This window comes from Balaenoptera ricei, chromosome 15, assembly GCF_028023285.1.
Source record: "Balaenoptera ricei isolate mBalRic1 chromosome 15, mBalRic1.hap2, whole genome shotgun sequence".
Classification (NCBI taxonomy): Eukaryota; Metazoa; Chordata; class Mammalia; order Artiodactyla; family Balaenopteridae; genus Balaenoptera; species Balaenoptera ricei.
In genome coordinates, this window is record NC_082653.1 from 26,891,022 (window position 1) to 26,908,381 (window position 17,360).

The following is a 17,360-nucleotide window of genomic DNA, read 5'->3' on the forward strand; positions in this document are numbered from 1 at the left end:
TCTCACTGCTACCAAAGCTCACACATGATTACCATCTCCTACTTGTGGGACCAGAGGGGCATGCTTAGTGATTCAGTATTGAGGGGCTAAGCAGATGGCAGAGGCTGTGAACAAGCACCAGGCAGGGGAAGAGCAGTGGCCTGGGCCCTAGAAAGCCTGACATGAGACTGAGCTTTGAGGGAAACCACTCAGCTCAACACACTCGGGGAATCTGTCTCACCTCAGACCTGTAACCCTTGAAGAGATTCAAGAGACATGACAACAGGACAATGACATATTTATTTACAACTGGACCAAAAAAAGGCATACAGGCATCTTTTAATTAAAAATAATGATGATGATGATTTAAAAAGTCAGAAAAATCGATGCTGTTTGAACTCTTTACGAGGAGTCCGTTTCCCCACTCCCCCCAAAAGAGAATTTCTTAGGGAAAAATCCAAGATTCGAATGAACAAGACTCCATTATCATACTCTACTGCTTGGGTTCCCTTTCCTCCAACCTGATTCTTGGTGGACGCCGCTTGGCACTGCAGAGTCGCTGTGAGGCAAGGTTGAGAAGATCACCGGTTTGACTGGTGGAGCTGGTGAGGGCTGCTGGGAGAGTGCGGGGGGAGGGGCGGCGGTGAGGGTGGTGTGTTCCTAACTCAGCCAGCATCCTGAGCTTTGTCTTGTGGTGGGCTTCCTCAAGGGGCTGCAGCAAGGGCGAGTGGCTGCTACTTAAACCCCAACCCCAGGGTGGGTTTGGTCTCTTGCCGCTTAAGAGCAAACGTCTGTGACACGCGCGGGGGCGGGGGCGGGGGGTTAGGAGGAGTGGGCGCTGACGGGGAAGCAGGCCTGCACGTCAGCTCCGCTTTCTAACTTAGGCTCCTTGCCTATTCCTGGGACTTGGGGAAGGAATGACAGAACTTACTTTCCATCTTCCTTCTCGCAACCAGTGTTCTGGGTGTTCCTCAAAGGAGGCGAGAACTCAGACAGGAGGTGGAGGGGAGGGGTCTGGCTAGAAGAGCTGTGCGTGGGCACTAAGGCTGGGGGATGTCAGGGAGAGCGCCTCTTCCCAGCCACCTAAAGGAGGGCATCTGCGGTCTCCAGGCCTTGTCCCGCCCTGGAAATGGAGGAGAGGGCCCCCCCAGCACACTCTGCAAAGAGCAGCAACCCCCACAAGGAAGGGGCTGAGGAGCATCCTGCGGGGTGAGGACCCTCAGCCCAGACACAGACACACGGATGCTTGGTTTGGCTCTGGAAACACTTGGCCCTGGATCCAGGGTTTCTTGGCACAAAGACAGTTCATTGCAAGTCTCTCCTCTGGTCCAGCAAAACTCTCACTGCTCTGAGCAGGGGCAACTCCTGCTGTCCTGGGGCATTTGGTGCCCAGTACTTCCAGGGGATTTCCTTGTAGCAACCAAGACCTGGGCTTGCTCCCAGTGACAAGATGACCTGAGGCCTGGCGAGAAGCCCCGCCTCGAGCAGCCCTGGGAGGAGGCTGGGGAGGAGACAAGAGGGAGGAAAAGGGGCTGGAAGAGGCTGGTTGGCACTGAGGATGCGTGTCCAGGCTGAGCTGTGCTTTGTCGCGGCATCAGTGGCGAGGACGGGCAGCGAGAGGCTCAGAAATCTCACTGAAGCCCTGGAAGGCCCAGTGTTTCCTCTTCCGGTCAGTTGTGGGGTGGCCAACAGCCCTGAGGAACTGAGGTGGAGACAGTGACCAGAACCCAGTGTCTTGATGGGTTTATCCATCCTGGATCCATTTGTTAAAAAAACTAAGGAAAAAACTCCAAACCAAAAATAAACCTGAATAAACAGGTCTGAGAGTTCCTGCTGGAGGGATCTTTCTTAGCACTGAAGAAAAACAACCCACAAAAAACTCATCCCCCACAGAACTGGAATAAGATGATGAAGAAAAATGCAAGATTTATCTATAGGCCCTCCCGCCCCCTATGCAGCCCCAGGATCCAGGAACACTGTGCCAGGAGTTACATTCCAAACGAGCAGGAGTTATTTTATTTTACGTGCCTGCAGTTCCCCACGTGGGGTGGCTTCCTGTCCGTGGATGGAGTGGGCCAGGCCACGGCCCACCCCCATCAGTCTATCTTCACAGCAGCGTAGATCTTGCGGACAAACATGTAGGCTGCATAGAAGCCGATGGTGCCCGTGAGAAGCCAGAAGGACAGGACCATGAGGGCCGTGTAGCCAAAGTAGAGGAGAGAGGGAATGAACTCGACGATGTCCAGCTGGGGCACAAGCAGCGGAGAGAAGAGAGGGGACACGCTTAGTGCCAGCCTGCCGTAGCCAACTGGGTGTCCCCCTACCTTCTCACTGATCTCGTGGTGAAGCTGAAGCCTAGCAAGGGGAAGGGGCCTGCCCCAGGTGGGCAGCGAGGGGCAGGTGGGTCTCACAGTCATGGTGAACCTTCATCAGTACCAGGGCCCGTGCACCGCCTTGGATGCTCACAACCACTATGGTAGTTATTAACTCACTTTACAGATGGGGCAGAGTTACACAGCTGGGAAACAGAAGGAGCTGGGATTTGAACCTGGGGCTAGAGGGCTAAGAGCCTAAGGCCCAAATCCACTGACTCAGGCCATTTCTTGTGGGGGTAGGAGGGAGTGGGAGTCTTCCTGGGGAAGGGCCTGGGAGCTCGCTGGGAGATGGGGCTGACCTCAGCGGCCAGTGCCAGAATGACAAAGGCAGCAATGGCCATAGCTGTCACTTCTTCACTCTCCACAGTCCCCAGAACAGTACAGTGAGACTCCTGGATGCTGGAGCACAGGAAGTGGGGGCAGGAGAGAGGCGTCCAGGGCTCCCGGCTTTAGGAACAGAGAGCCACCATGAGCCTGTCTCAGCCTACGGTCCTCTCCACCTGAGTGCGCTCTGTCACTTTCGTTACCCTCTCACGGGGGTTTTTATCTTGGAGCATTTGAACTCCTTTGCAGAGCTCTGAGGCCTGGGCAGGGATGCTAGGGAGTCTGGGGTGTGGTGGGTTTGCTGGGCCAAGTGGAACTAATCTAGGACCTTGGTATCAAGACCTGCCCAGCCCACCGGGGCCTGAGTGGGGCCTGTTCTAGGGCTCATGGGCAGACACATGGTCACAAAATGCCAGGAGCCCAGAAGAAAATAATAAGGGTCACTATTTGAGACCGTCTCCCTGAAGTCAAATATCCTCAAACTAGGGGTGAAGGCCATGTTTTCCAGCTCAACTGCCTATGTCTCCTTTTATGAGCTTTCTTATGGCTGAAGATGGGGTGAAGGTGAGGGGGGAAACAGGGCAGTGGTAAATCCAGTGGTAAAACCAGGAAACGGATGAGGCAAAAAGGCAGCGCTGGAAAGTTCCTTAGAGTTCAGACAGGCCAAGGCCACCATTTTACAGACAGGGCTCTGGGGCTGGAGGAGGTTTTCAGAGCAGAGAAGAAAGCCTGGGCCAGAGGCAGGAAGGGCAGGAGGCTGAGACGTGACCCTTGTGTAGGCGGCTATGGTAGCAGGTTTTGCTTGCCCAACACTGGCTCCTGTCTTCCTTCTTCCTGGTGTCTCAGGTACCCACTCCCTACTTTGTGGTCCTACTGGGGCTGTCGGTCCTAATACAAAACCTAAGCTAGTCAATCAGAGTATGCCATCCTATTGGACATGAGGAACAGTGAGGGATGGCATGTAGCCTGGGCCAATGAGTGTCTTCCCTGGGATTTATAACATAATGATAGAGGAAAGATGTTCTTTTAGTTCTAGAGCTGCAAAGCTGAGAAAAGGAGACTCTAGGGCTGCTATTGGTCACTCTTCTACTTTGTGGAAAGATCCTGCCTGCAGATTGAAGCCAAGAAAACACACACAGAGCTGAAGAATAAACACAGAGCCCTGATACCATTTGAGCTGCTGGATCTAACGAAGCCTGAAGCTAGAACTCCAACTTCTTATTAAACTTACATCAGCCAAAACATTCTCTTTTTTGCTTAAGCCAGTTGGAACTGGTTTTGGTCACTTTCCATTCAAAATAGTTCTGATTAATATGGGCTGTAGAGAAGGAAAATTAGATTTGTTCTGCAGCGTTCCAGGAACAAGACTATGGTCTGAAGATGGAATTTACAGGGAGGCAGATTTCAGTGTGACTTAAGGAAGGCCTTGATAATGACAGGAGCTATCCAGAGAATGGAAGCATCAGGAGGGAGTGTCTTCTGTTGCTGGATGTGCTAGAGCAGGGGTCAGCAAGCTTTTTCTTAAAGGACCAGATTATAAATAGTTTAGGCCATGTGGCCTCTGTCAAAACTACTCCACTCTGCCATTGTAGTGTAAAAACAGCCTTGACAATATGTAAATGAACAAGCATGGCTGTGTGCCAATAAAACTTTGTTTACAGAAGCAGGCCTGCTGGCCCATGGGCTACAGTTGGCTGACCCCTGAGCTAGATGATCACTTGTTGGGATCGCTGGAGAAGAGGGCAGTCAGCAAACTGGAAGCGGGGGTGGAGCACTGCACTCAAATATCTGGACAGTCCTTTCCAACGTGATATTTTCGGGAAAGGGAATTCCAAGCTTCGCCCAGCTGACCTATGCCTCTAGTTTGGGAATACACCCTGGTTCTAAGCAGAGGACTTCTCGGTTTGGGGTTCTGGGATACCCAAAGTACAGCGGGTAAAACTGTCTTCAGAGTAAGCTCCAGAGGTAACATGGGGTCCACCAGAGCGACCCCAGACTCCTCTCCATGGCCCATCTGGTTTATGTGTTACACACAAATCTAATAAACCTGCTGTGGGGATCTGTCTGTATTCTTACTCTTATGCCACTCTTTGGGGACAGTGAGCTCTGTGAGTATAGCCGAGTTCCTACATCTGAGTGCTAAAGGCTATTTCAGCAGTTTCTGCTTTTACCTTTATTAACGCTTCTCATTTACTTTCATTCTTTCAAGTTACTGTTCTTTTTTTTTTTTTTTCTTCTGTCTTCTTGTGGTGAACACTGTATTAGTCTCTCTTACTTCCTCTTAAAAGCACTGTAAGGTGATATACTCCCTTTAAGTTCTGCTTTGGTTGTATCTCACAGGTTTTGCATACAACATTCTCACAGTCATTTATCCTGAAGGCTTTTGTCACCCAAACATACTCTCTTTCCTAAAAAGATTATGTTCTAAGAGCAGGAACAGTTCTAGGATGACTTTGGTCCTCCTCATTCTTGGCAGAAAAGTAAGACTTAGACACTTGGGGTTTTCCCCCAGCACCCTCCCCCCCACAATCCTGCCCCGAAAGGGCTAGGGGGCTCCCTCATGCAGGGTGGTACCTTGTTAACAAAATAAAAGATGGCATAGACCAGGACATAGAATGCAGATCCCCCGGAGACTAGGAAATTCCTCCACCACCAGCGGTAATCCTGAGGAGGAAACAGAGAAGGGTCATCGCTGTCTCCAGGCAGAACCTCTTCCCCAAGTTTCAGAGCTGCCTGAGGAACTAAAGACCCTGGGTAAGGACTGTAATATTTGGGGTGATGCGAAGCTTTTATACCTTGACTGTGATGGTGGTTACACAACTGTATGCATTTCTAAAAACTTACAGAACTGTAGATTAAAAAGGGTGAACTTTACTGTTTATAAATTATATCTCAATTTAAAAAAATCAGCAACAACAAAAGAACATTATTAACAACATTAGCATTTCTTGAGCAAACGCTCACCATGTGCCACATACTGTTCTAAGTGCTCTGTGTGAATCAGCTCATTGAGTCTCTGCAGCAGCCCTCTGAGTTAGGCCCGGAAGGCACACGGAGGTTAAACAACTGCCCAAGATCCAGAGCTACTAACAGAGGAGCCAGGGTTTCAGCTCAGGCTGTCTGTCCCAGAGCCCTTGTTTTGCCCGCCAAGAGCTAGTCCCCAAATGGAGGGCAGGTCACCCAAACTGCATCAGCTGTTGAAGAAACCACTACTGGAGCGGACTCAGTACTGATGAGCCTACTGTCATCAGGTCGTGGTGACTTCCCCGCAAGACTATGCAGTGAGGTAGGGATCATTAACTCTAGTCTACAGCTGAACAAACGGAGGCTCGGCAAGGGGAAGTGATGTACTTGCCCAAGACCCCATGGCCAGAAGAGGCAGGACCACATGAGAAACCCAGACAGCCTCACTGACCCAATTCAATACTGGACCCAGCTGCCCCCACCCCAAACTGCGGGCCCCATTCCCCTCACCTCTGCACACAGCTGGAAGTATACCATGACGATGCTGATTTGTGAACAGGACACCACCAGGATGATGAAGACGAGGAACAGGAAGCCGAAAAGGTAATAGAACTGATTCTCCCAGATTGCCTGCGGATACACCACAGCCGGCCTTCAGCTAGCCTGCCCCCACTCCCCTGGCATTCCCTGCTTGTGCTCGGGAACTCCATCCCTTAGTCAGGACTGGCAGGAATGGAGACACCATCATGACACCACTGGGGCCTGTGGGCCTGGCTCGTGGCTGACTGGTCTCTCCTCCCTGGAGCAAAGGGTTCCTAGGGAGGGGCCGGGGCATGGCTGATCCCGAGATGGGTGGGCCCCGCCTGAACTCAGCAGCTTGCGGAAAATAATGAATCCCACTCCGATCAAAATTACACAGCAGCCACCACTACCTGGGGCAGCTCACCATGTGCCAGGCACAGTGCTACGTGCTTTACGTACAACACCACATGTCAGCCTATGAAAGCATGCCATTTTACAGTGGAAGAAGTCAAGGTTCAGCGAGGCTGGTGATTGGCCCAGTGTCACACAAACAGAACAGATGTAGCCTCCCTGCCCAGGCAGCCAACCTGTCCTAGGCAGGGCTGGGTGGGCGAGGGGGTCTCAGCAGGGGCGGGCTGGGCCACTCCAGAGGAGTGGATGCTCGTCCAGCACTGACTTAGTGCAAGACCCTCTCTCCATGCTAGGCGCTGAGCTGGGTCAGCTGGACTTAGATGGCTCTGAAGAACCGTTCTGCCAACTTTCATCTTGGCATGCCTGGGAGAGGAGTAATCATCATTACAACAGCAGCTACAAGTTAACAAGCATTTCCTGAATGCCAAGCACTGTGCCTTTTATAGACATTATCACGTTCCAGCCTCATGACGATCCTGAGAATTAGGCATCATCCCCCACACTTTACTAGGAGTTTCGAGTAACTTAGGTAAAGACACGTAGGGACCCAGAAATCAAAGCAGACGCAACAATGATATTAATAATGGTGGTGACTGACTGCAATATTGCAAAAGCAGCCAAAGCAGCTTCTATTTACTGAGCCCTTCCCACACCAGACCCCGTACATATGGCACATCTCACATAACCTTCCAAGCTGTCCTGAGAGGCAGGACTGTTACCCTATTTTAGGGCAAAGAATGGGGGCTCTGAGAGGCTAAAAGGTCTGTCTGAAATTTCATAGGCGGTAAGAGGCAGAGCACCTAAGTGGAGGGGTAGGGACTAGGCTAGTGTGGGTGAAGGTGAGGGGTGGGGAGCAAGTAGCGGTACTCACACTGAAGATGAAGAAAAGCTCGATGAACATGGCGCCGAAGGGCAGGATCCCAGCCATGAGAATGCTGCGGAGAATGAGAGGGTTAACACTGCTGGGAGACCTGGGCCACTGGAAGCTTCAGGCTCCCTCCTGAGCCAGCAAGAATGAGAATGCATACACTGCTTGGTGGGTCTAAATCTTTCGGCATGCTTTTTGTACCATTATAGCCTCTCAAGAGGTGGGCATCATTCTCCCCATTTTGTAGATGGGAAAACTGAGGTACAGAGAGGTGGCGTGACTTGCCCAAGGTCCAAGGTAGTCTTTACCTGTCACCCTGCACCTTTCCACTCCACCCCTTCCCTGGCCAACACCGAGTCTGGCTACAACTTGGTCCTCTCTATCTTGGAGTGAAGCTAAGCTTTCAGGAAGTCTACTAGAGCCAGCCGGGGCTGCAGGAGCACCTGTCATAGCCCCCACAGTGGGAGGGTACCCCTGTCCATGTCTTTCCAAGGAGATGGCTCAGGGGAACGTTGGCCTTGCCTACTCCAGAAGCCCCCGCCTGGCCCTTGCCGGAGACTCACCCCACAAATCGGTTCATGTACCACCGCTGCTCAGGGATCTGCCGGGGAATCTGGTTGGTGCGCACAGGGTTGTCATATGGCTGCTTGCGGAAGCCGAAGTAGTAACCCAGGTAGACAAGGGGCAGGGAGATCCCGAACCACATGCATAGCAGGGCCACCATGGTGGGGAAGGGCACCTGTGGGCACAGCACCGTGAGGCTCCACAAGCCCTGAGGCCCAGGCTGGGGCCGTGCAGGGGGAGATGGACCTTCTGGGTCCCAGGCAGGAAGGGCACAGCAGGGCCACCATGGTGGGGAAGCTCCTGCAGACACGCCCCCCACAGGGCTCCTGGCCAGACTGTCCTGGGGCTGACCCCAGCCCTGGGAAAAGCAGAGGGCAGATGGAGGGCGAGTTGAGCCATGAAGTGAAGGAACCACGGCATCCTACAGGAGCTTGTCACCAGGGAGGACGTGGGGAAAGAACAAGGAAGGAGGGACTGACAGCATGAAGGGGAGAGGAAGGGCTGGAATGAAGGGAAATTACGTGTGGTCTGTTAAGTGAAAACAAAGGGGAAAAAACAGAAGTGCACAAATAGTGTGTTCCCAATTTCGCTCAATGAAAACACCACAATATACCACTAAGTGAAAAAAGCAGGATATAAAACTGTATGTAGAGAACTCCGTTTTAATAAAAACACCCCAATACTTATATGCATACGTGCCTGGAGAGGCCTACACCAAAAAGTTAACAGCACTTCCTCAGATGGGGTATGGGGCTTTGGAATTGACTTTTCATTTTTTTTTAATTCCCCTCTGCACAGTCTTAGGTTTTTACAACTCACACAAAATGGAAGAAATGAATTAATACTTGTAAAGTGTTCAGAACAATACTTATTCCAAGGTAAGCACTATATAAATGTTTGCTATTATTTTATAATTTTAAGATTACATTATTCCATTTTAAATATATCTAAAAAGAGGTTAAAAGACTGCAAAAACAGGGAATTCCCTGGCAGTCCAGTGGTTGGGACTCTGCGCTTCCATTGCAGGGGGCACGGGTTTGATCCCTGGTCGGGGAACTAAGATCCTGCAAGCTGCGTGGTGCGGCCCAGCCAAAAAAAAAAGACTGCCAAAACATACTAAAGATCTACATTAACTTTTCTGTACTTTCCTTTCTAAAATTTCTGCAATGAGTGTTTATAGTGAGCAGCTGGTAACTGGGAGAAAAATGTTGAGAGACAGAAGGGAGCCAGGTATAAAAAAGAGGAAGTGAGAGGAAGAGCACGACCCTGTCTTTCCTGAGGTCAGCTCCCTGGACCGCTGGGAAGGACCAGGCCTCCCGCAGCCCGACTGCAAGCCTCGCCCAAGGACCTTCTGTGGGCGCCTGCCAGTGGAGGGGGGGCGGCTCTCTCCGCTGAGGCTGGGATGGCAAACACCTGCCCCACCTCTCCCGCAGCTAATCCATCAAGACCATCTCCCCACTCCCAACTGAGTCCACAATCCTCATAGTGGGGCTGGTGCTGAGCTCGGGGCAGGGACACTAGGAGGAGAGCCTTGTTTTGGGAGACTGACCTCGTCAAGTCGTACCAAGCAGCTTTCCCTTGGTTGAGACAAGGGAAATTCCCCAGTTGGCCCCTGGAGTGTGGAAATCTCCCTTTAGAGAAGTGAGCTTTGGTCAGCTGTCTGAAAGAGCCCATGGGAAGGGCAGGACAGATGGATGCATAGGGCTGGAGAAACCCTGGTCAGCCCTCAGCCCCCAGGGCTGGGAACAGCCCTCTGGGGACTTAGAAAAGGGAAGGAAGCAGCAGGAAGTGACCTGCAGGAATGGGCCTGAGCACAGCTGGCCCTCCCTTGCCGGGAAGGGCACTTACCGCCCCTGATGAGTGCTTTCCCCAGATGAAGCAATTCAATACGAAGCAGATGCCAAAAACCACGCCAGGGTACAATGTCGCCGTCTGGAAGCAAGAGAGACCAGGCTGGGGAGCTGCATCTAGGGAGAGTTCTCGCCTGCCCCATCAGGGCTCCCCGACTAGAGGTTCTCAAGCCCTCCCTGTCCTGTAGGACTCAGCACAAGGATAAACCCTTCCAGAAAGCACTCCTTGACCCCCAGACTAGGCAAGCCTCCTGCTCTCTGTCCCTTTAGATCCCTGAACCGCACCGTCCTTGCCTTCATCCGAGTTCATAATCATGCGCTGTTGTTACCCCCACAGACATAAGCTCTCGGGAGGATCACGTCTGCTCACTGACGTGCTCCCAGCACTCAGAGCACAGTAGTGTTCAATAAGCATTTGTTGAACAGGAATGACCAAACACAAGTTTTACTCAACACGTAGGTCTGGGCCTCAACCCAAACTGTCCAGAGTGGTGGGTAAGCTTTAATTGAGTCTTAGGGGCGGTGGGTGCTCGCCTCCACGTGCATCAATCATCTCACCCCATCCACACTACAGGCCTAGATGGGAAGGACTGTCACTATCCCTTTTCAAGAAGAGGACACTGAGGCCCAGGAACGTTAAATACCCAACACCCCAACTTCACACAGTCAGTTAAGGGGGGAGCAGAGGTTCAAACCCAGGCAGTCTGACTCCAGAGGCCCTGCTCCTGACGCCCTGCGGTGTATCCTATCCAGTCAAGACCTCTGGGGCTGGGGCTCAGGCACTGGGAACCAAAGCCCTAGACCTACAGTGGAGCCTCCTTTACTCCTGCGGCTGCCTGAGCATCCAAGAGGGTCTGACCATGATGCCTGAGGCTCCCTGCAATCTGGTGCTCAGCCTCACGGCCAGTTTTATTTACCTTTAGCCTGTAGCCTCCCACACCCACTAACTGGCCACTGCTCCTCCACGCCCCTGGCCCCGGGCCTTTGTGAGGTAGTCATCAGCATCTCAGGTATCCGCCGTCTGAGTGCCAGTGCCGGACCAGTGGCCTTCTGTATACAGTCTCCTTCCAACCACACGACGACCTGAGACACAGGTGCAACCAGCCCCCAGTGGAGAGGTGGGGAAACCAAGGCTCAGAGGGCTGGTCAAGGTTACCAACCAAGGAGATAACAGAGCCAGGACTGGGATCCAGGAGGTTCCAGAACCTGAGGCCTCCTTGCTGGCTGCCTCCATCCAGCTGAAACCCTCCTCTCCGAGGCCCAGCTCAAATGTCATTTCCCCCCTTCCTGTGTGTTCCTGCTTTACTCTGCTGTGTAGCAGGGAATTCCTCATCTGTCCTCCTGGCTGAAATTTATGGACTGGGCACTGTGCTAGATACCAGGAAGAACAGGAAAAATGTTCAGACCCCTAAATGGAGAACAACGTAAGTGGCACTCATAGGCACAAGGCTCTGCCCAGGCCCCTCTGGGGCGCCAAGGAGGACCCTGAAGTTACAATTGGTGGGGGAGGAAGAGTGACCCCAGAGCTAAGACTTAGCTGCCCACGCAGGGACGGAGGAGAGAAGAGCAGGTGTACACCTGCACAGCTGTGGCTGCAGCAGAGGCCCACCTGTGGAGCGAGGCAGAGCTCCACACCAGGGGAGGGTCAGAATCTTGCAGGGAAACTGAGGAGGCCTAGGACAGCCAAGGGCCCAGGCAGGAGGCAAAGATGCCTGAACCTGGGCAGGAGTCCTGGGGATGGAGATGGGAAGGAATTCGTGGACTATCTGGCAGGAGAACCGTCCACACTTGATGTATGAGAGGAGGCAGGGGTGCTAGTGAGTCGGAGGAAGAAAGGGAGCCACCCAGGTGACTGCCTTGGGGGCCCGGGAGGATGATGGTGCCACCGGATGCAGGGAGCAGGTTTGGGGCAGAGAGACAGGGTTTGCCGGGGGACCAGTACAGGGAGACTTGGAGGGTATCTGGTGGGAGACCTCATCAGGGAAGTCTCACCAGGGGAGGAGAGGGCTGGGTTTTACAGCTCTGAAGATCCCTGGGTCTCGGCACACAGTAGCCTGAGAAAAACACCCGATGCATCAAGAATTTAGGAAGCTCTTTTTGATCTTTCCAGAACAACCGCTGTCACAGCTCTTCTATACTGAGGGCTTATTAATTGCCAGGGGTATTTGCCAGAGCTGGGATAGCCTGAGTTCCCCTGTGCTTTTGATAGCTGTGAGAATGGTTTCAGAAGGCTTGGGTCTAGAGGCTTCTCTGAATTTGGCACCAGGGGTTTCCCTGGTCCTCTAAGGGCTCACTTGCTCTGGGAGAAGGGGCTCAGGGCTCCCTGGGAGGCAGGGTCAACTCCCAGGCGTCCTCTGGTTTCTGTGGTCTTTTCTGCAGCCAAGAACTCTCCTCACCACCAGCAGGACAGTGAACATCAGAAGCGGACCTTACTGAAGAGGAGCAGAGGCACCAGAGTCTGGAAAACAGGCTGACGGTGACGTGGGGCCTGGCTTCTCCCGCCCCGGCAGGTAAGTGTTCTCACAGCTGCCCTGCTGATCAGGTTTTGACCTTAAACTTTGACACCTGGGATGGTGTGTAAATCCTGTTATTCTGAATCCCCTATTTCTTCTTGTGCTTGAGCCATGGGACAATGTAGGCTAAAAATCACCTAAGTTCAATTCCCTCTTTTCATGGATGCGGCTACTAAGGCCTCAGAGGGAAGCACCCGTGGGTGAGAGCCCAGCACTCCTGGCCCTCGGGTGTGCTCCTCCCACCCCATAGGCTGCTGCTCAGCACCTGGCCCTAAACCCCCACCAGAGCCTGCCTACGCTGTTCCCGAGGAGCCCAGGAGGAAGCTTCCTGGCTCCCCAAGAACACGGGGAGGAGGTTTAGGACACTTACACAGAAGGCTCCTTTCTTCCACCGATGGCCTTTTAGAGTGCGGTACAGACGGCCGGCGGAAAATCCACCGAACACCCTGTGGGGAAACGGAAGGGATCCACACAAGGGGACCTGTTAGTTGCAGTGCAGGTGGTCTGAGCCAGCCCTGGGACCCCACTCATGCACACGTACCCCATGAACATGAAGAGGAAGCAGGCCGTGGTCATGAGAGCTCCCCGGCTGGAGGGTGACAGCATCCCAAGCATGGCCACAACTGAGGAGGGAGGGGCAAGAGAGGGAAAGTCAGGGTCTCTAGGCCCCAAGGCCCAGTCGCAGGCTGGCTCACAGGGCCCCAGGGCAGGTGAGGCTAGATGAGGCTCCCTACTCCCTCTCCCTACTCTACTGGAGAAGACTGGGTCTTAGCTGGGGTTCAGAGGGGTGCAGCAGTTGCTGGGCCACGGCTGGCTGCATCTTTTTCCTTTTTTTAAAATTTATTTTATTTTTATTTATTTATGGCTGCATTGGGTCTTTGTTGCTGCGCGCAGGCTTTCTCTAGTTGCGGTGAGTGGGGGGCTACTCTTCATTGCAGTGCTCGGGCTTCTCATTGCGGTGGCTTCTCTTGTTGCGCAGCACGGGTCTAGGTGCGTGAGCTTCAGTAGTTGTGGCTCGAGGGCTCTAGGGCGCAGGCTCAGTAGTTGTGGCATAGGGGCTTAGTTGCTCCGCGCCATGTGGGAATTTCCTGGACCAGGGCTTGAACCCGTGTCCCCTGCGTTGGCAGGCATAGTCTTAACCACTGTACCACCAGGGAAGCCCCATGCATCTTAATGGTAATGGCCAGCCCACAGAGTACTTGCAACCAACCAGGCACTGAGCTAAGAGCATTACGAATGCCAGCTCACTGAATCTACCTCATCAACCCTCTGAGGTGGAGGTTAGTTCCCACATTCCTCAGATGAGGAAACTGCGGCTCACGAGGTTAAATGAGAGGCTCACAGAAGTTAAATGACTTGTCCAAGGTCACAAAGCTTGGAGGCATGAGGCTGAGATAGAAATTTAGGCAGCTTAGTTGTTAAGAGATTAGATTTTGAAAGTTCTCATCACAAGAAAAAAAAAATTTGTAACTATGCGAGGTGATGGATATTAACTAAACTCACTATGGTAATCATTTTGCAATATATACATATAATATCAAATCATTATTTTATATACCTTAAACTAATACAGTGTAATATGTCAGCAAAAAAAAAAAAAAGAAGTTAAAATGGTAAAAAAAAAAAAAAATTTAGGCAGATTGACTTCAGAACTGCCTGTAACTACTATATATTCATTTTGGGGGTGTTTTCTGAGAAAAAAGACCTGATTCCAGTCCTAATCCTGGTGCTGAAATGGGTAAGTCACTTAATGCCTGACTGCAAAAGGAGGCCAACCTCAGAGTGCTGATATGTGGCTTCATTGGTGGTGTGGATGTCGGGGGCTATCGATGGTGCTGGAAAGATCTGAGGAGGAGCAAATCACCAGGGCCTGTGGCTGAGAGGACCAGCCCTCTTGCTGGGATGGATGGCTCTGTCTGGCCCAGAGATGTTGACATGCCCCCCTGCCCCAGGAAGGGAAGCCCACCCTTTTCTCAGACTCAGGCCTGTGCTGCTCTGGTGACCACAGCTCCCCCTCCCCAAACCCCCACCCCACCTCCACCCCTGCCGGGCTTACTCACAGATGACGATGAGGATCATACAGAAGAGCTGAATGCCTGAGCCCAGCAGGGAGCTGAGGATCATGGGGTACTGGGGGGGCCTGAAGACGTCGCCGTGCACCAGCTTCCACCCGGACTCTTCCATCGTGTCTTCCTGCAGCAAAGGGCCAGAAAGCGAGGCTCTTCTTGGGCTCCGGAGAAAGCAGCTCCTGCAAGGACCACCCCCAAGGACCCACATCCCTGACCAGGGCTGAGGGTCCCTCAGGTGTCAACCAGCTCCACTCTGACACAGGAGTATAAGTGACATGAGAACGTATTTCCCAGAGAACTGCCACACGGAAAAAGGAGGGCACAAATGTCGGCTTACAGCTATATACAAGGAAAATCTCCTCCCCACATTCCACAAACCAAATGCATGAAAAAATAACGTAAACCAGCACACTAAAATGTTAACTGTGATAGTTTTTGAGTGGTGTCTTTAGAAGCAACTTATTATTTTTTTAACTGATTATAAAAGTAAAATAGGCACACCTTATTTTATTGTGCTTCATTTTACAGCACTTCGCAGATATTGTATTTTTTACAAATTGAAGGTCTGTGGCAACCTGCATCAAGCAAGTCTATTGGCACCATTTTTCCAATAGCATTTCCTCACTTTGTGTCTCTGAGTCACATTTTAGTAATTCTCACAACATTTCAAAATTTTTCATTATTATTATATCTGTTATAGTGATCTGTTATCAGTGATCTCTGACGTTACTAGTGCAATTGTTTTGGGGTGCCGTGACCTGTGCCCATATAAGATGGCAAACTTAATCAGTAAACGTGTTCTGATTGCTCCACCTACCAGTTGTTCCCCCATCTCTCTCCCTCTCCTCCAGCCTCCCTATTCCCTGAGACATAACAATATTGAAATTAGGCCAATAACCCTACAGTGGCCTCTAAGTGTGTAAGTGAAAGGAAGAGTTGCCTGTCTCTCACGTTAAATCAAAAGCTAGAAATGATTAAGCTTAGCAAGGAACATGTGTCAAAGGCTGAGATTCCTGAAAACTAGACCTCTTGCACCAAATAATTAGCCAAGTTGTGAATGCAAAAGAGAAGTTCTTGAAAGAAATTAAAAGTGCTACTCCAGTGAATACAGGAATGATAGTAAGAAAGCAAAACAGCCTTACTGCTGTTACGGAGAAAGTCTGAGTGGTCTGGAGAGAAGATCAAAGCAGCCACAACATTCCCTTAAGCCAAAGCCTCATCCAGAGCAAGGCCTAACCCTCTTCAATTCTATGAAGGCTGAGAGAGGTGAGGAAGCGGCAGAAGAAAAGTCTGAAGCTAGGAGAGGTTGGTTCATGAGGTTTAAGGAGAGAAGCCCGTCTCCATAACATAAAAGCGCAAGGTAAAGCAGCAAGTGCTGATGTAGAAGGTGGCTACACTAAACATCAGATATTCCATGTAGACGAAACAGCCTTCGATTGGAAGAAGATGCCATCTAGGACTTCCATAGCTAGAAAGGAGAAGCCAATGCCTGGCTTAAAAGCTTCAAAGGACAGGCTGACTCTCATTAGAGGCTAATGCAGCTGGTGACTTTAAGTTGAAGCCGATGCTTATTTACCATTCCGAAAATCCTGGGGCCCTAAAGAATTATGCTAAATCTACTCTGCCTGTGCTCTAGAAATGGGACAACAAGCCTGGATGATAGCACATCTGTTTACAACATGATTTACTGAATACTTTAAATCCACTGTTGAGACCTACTGCTCAGAAAGATTCCTTTCAAAATATCACTGCTCATTGACAATGCGCCTGGTCATCCAAGAGTTCTGCTGGAGATGTACAATGAGATTACTGTTATTTTCATGCTTGCTAACACAAATCCATCCTGCAGCTCATGGATCAAGGAGTCATTTTGACTTTGCAGTCTTATTATTTAAGAAATACATTTCATAAAGCTATAGCTGCCGTAGAGTGTGATTCCTCCAATGGATCCGGGCAAAGTAAACTGAAAACCTTCTGGAAAGGATTCACCATTCTAGATGCCATTAAGAACATTTGTAATTCATAGGAAGAGGTCAAAATATCAACATTAATAGGAGTTTTGAAGAAGCTGATTCCAACCCTCATGGATGGAATTGTGGGGTTCAAGACTTCAGAGGAAGAAGTAATTGCAGATGCAGTGGAAACAGCAAGAGAACTAGAATTAGAAGTGGAGCCTAAAGATGGGACTGAATTGCTGCCATCTCATGATAAAACTTCAACGGATAAGGAGTTATTTCTTACGGATAAGCAAAGAAAGTGGATTCTTGAGATGGAGTCTACTCCTGGTGAAGATACTGTGAAGACTGTTGAAATGACAACATAGAATTTAGAATATTACATAAACTTGGTTGATAAAGCAGAGGCAGCGTTTGAGAGGACTGACTCCAATTTTGAAAGAAATTCTGCTGTGGGTAAAATGCTTTCAAACAGCATTGCATGTTTACAGAGAAATTGTCCATGAAAGGAAGAGTCACTTGATTTGGCAAATTTCACTGCTGTCTTGTTTTAAGAAATCGCCACAGCCACCCCAACCTACAGCAGCCAACACCCTGATCAGTCAGCAGCATCAACACTGAGGTGAGACCCTCCACCAGCAAAAAAGATTAGGACTTGCTGAAGGCTCAGATGATGGTTAGCATTTTTAGCACTAAAGTATTTTTAAATTAAGGTATTTTTTTAGACATACTGTTACTGCACATTTAATAGACTGCAGTATAGTATAAACATAACTTTTATATGCACTGGGAAACCAAAAAATTTGTTTGACTCCCTTTACTGTGATAATCACTTTATTGTGATGGTCTGGAACTGAGCCCGCAATATCTCGGAGGTATGTCTGTATGTGCTCTTACTTGTGTAATAAGAAAAGTAAAAAAATTTTTTTGATATATGGCATGATATTCAAATGAACAAAAAGTAGT

The 17,360-nt window shown here is 50.6% G+C and overlaps 1 protein-coding gene across 2 annotated transcripts in view; it reads right to left on the bottom strand.

Moving 5' to 3' along the window:
- Positions 1-260: 260 nt before the first annotated feature.
- Positions 261-17,360, bottom strand: part of TM9SF4 (transmembrane 9 superfamily member 4) — a 54,776-nt gene continuing 37,676 nt past the window's right edge. Inside the window, exons 10-18 of one of the 2 annotated variants that reach the window (XM_059898975.1) lie at positions 14,431-14,563; positions 12,912-12,993; positions 12,741-12,816; positions 9,856-9,939; positions 8,007-8,182; positions 7,447-7,510; positions 6,153-6,272; positions 5,253-5,342; positions 261-2,225 (exon numbers count right to left, since the gene is read on the bottom strand). In XM_059898975.1, coding sequence (XP_059754958.1) covers positions 2,076-2,225; positions 5,253-5,342; positions 6,153-6,272; positions 7,447-7,510; positions 8,007-8,182; positions 9,856-9,939; positions 12,741-12,816; positions 12,912-12,993; positions 14,431-14,563 — 975 coding nt within the window. In that variant the 3' untranslated portion in view covers positions 261-2,075. The remainder of the gene's footprint in view (positions 2,226-5,252; positions 5,343-6,152; positions 6,273-7,446; positions 7,511-8,006; positions 8,183-9,855; positions 9,940-12,740; positions 12,817-12,911; positions 12,994-14,430; positions 14,564-17,360) is intronic. The other variant, XM_059898977.1, reaches the window with a different exon arrangement.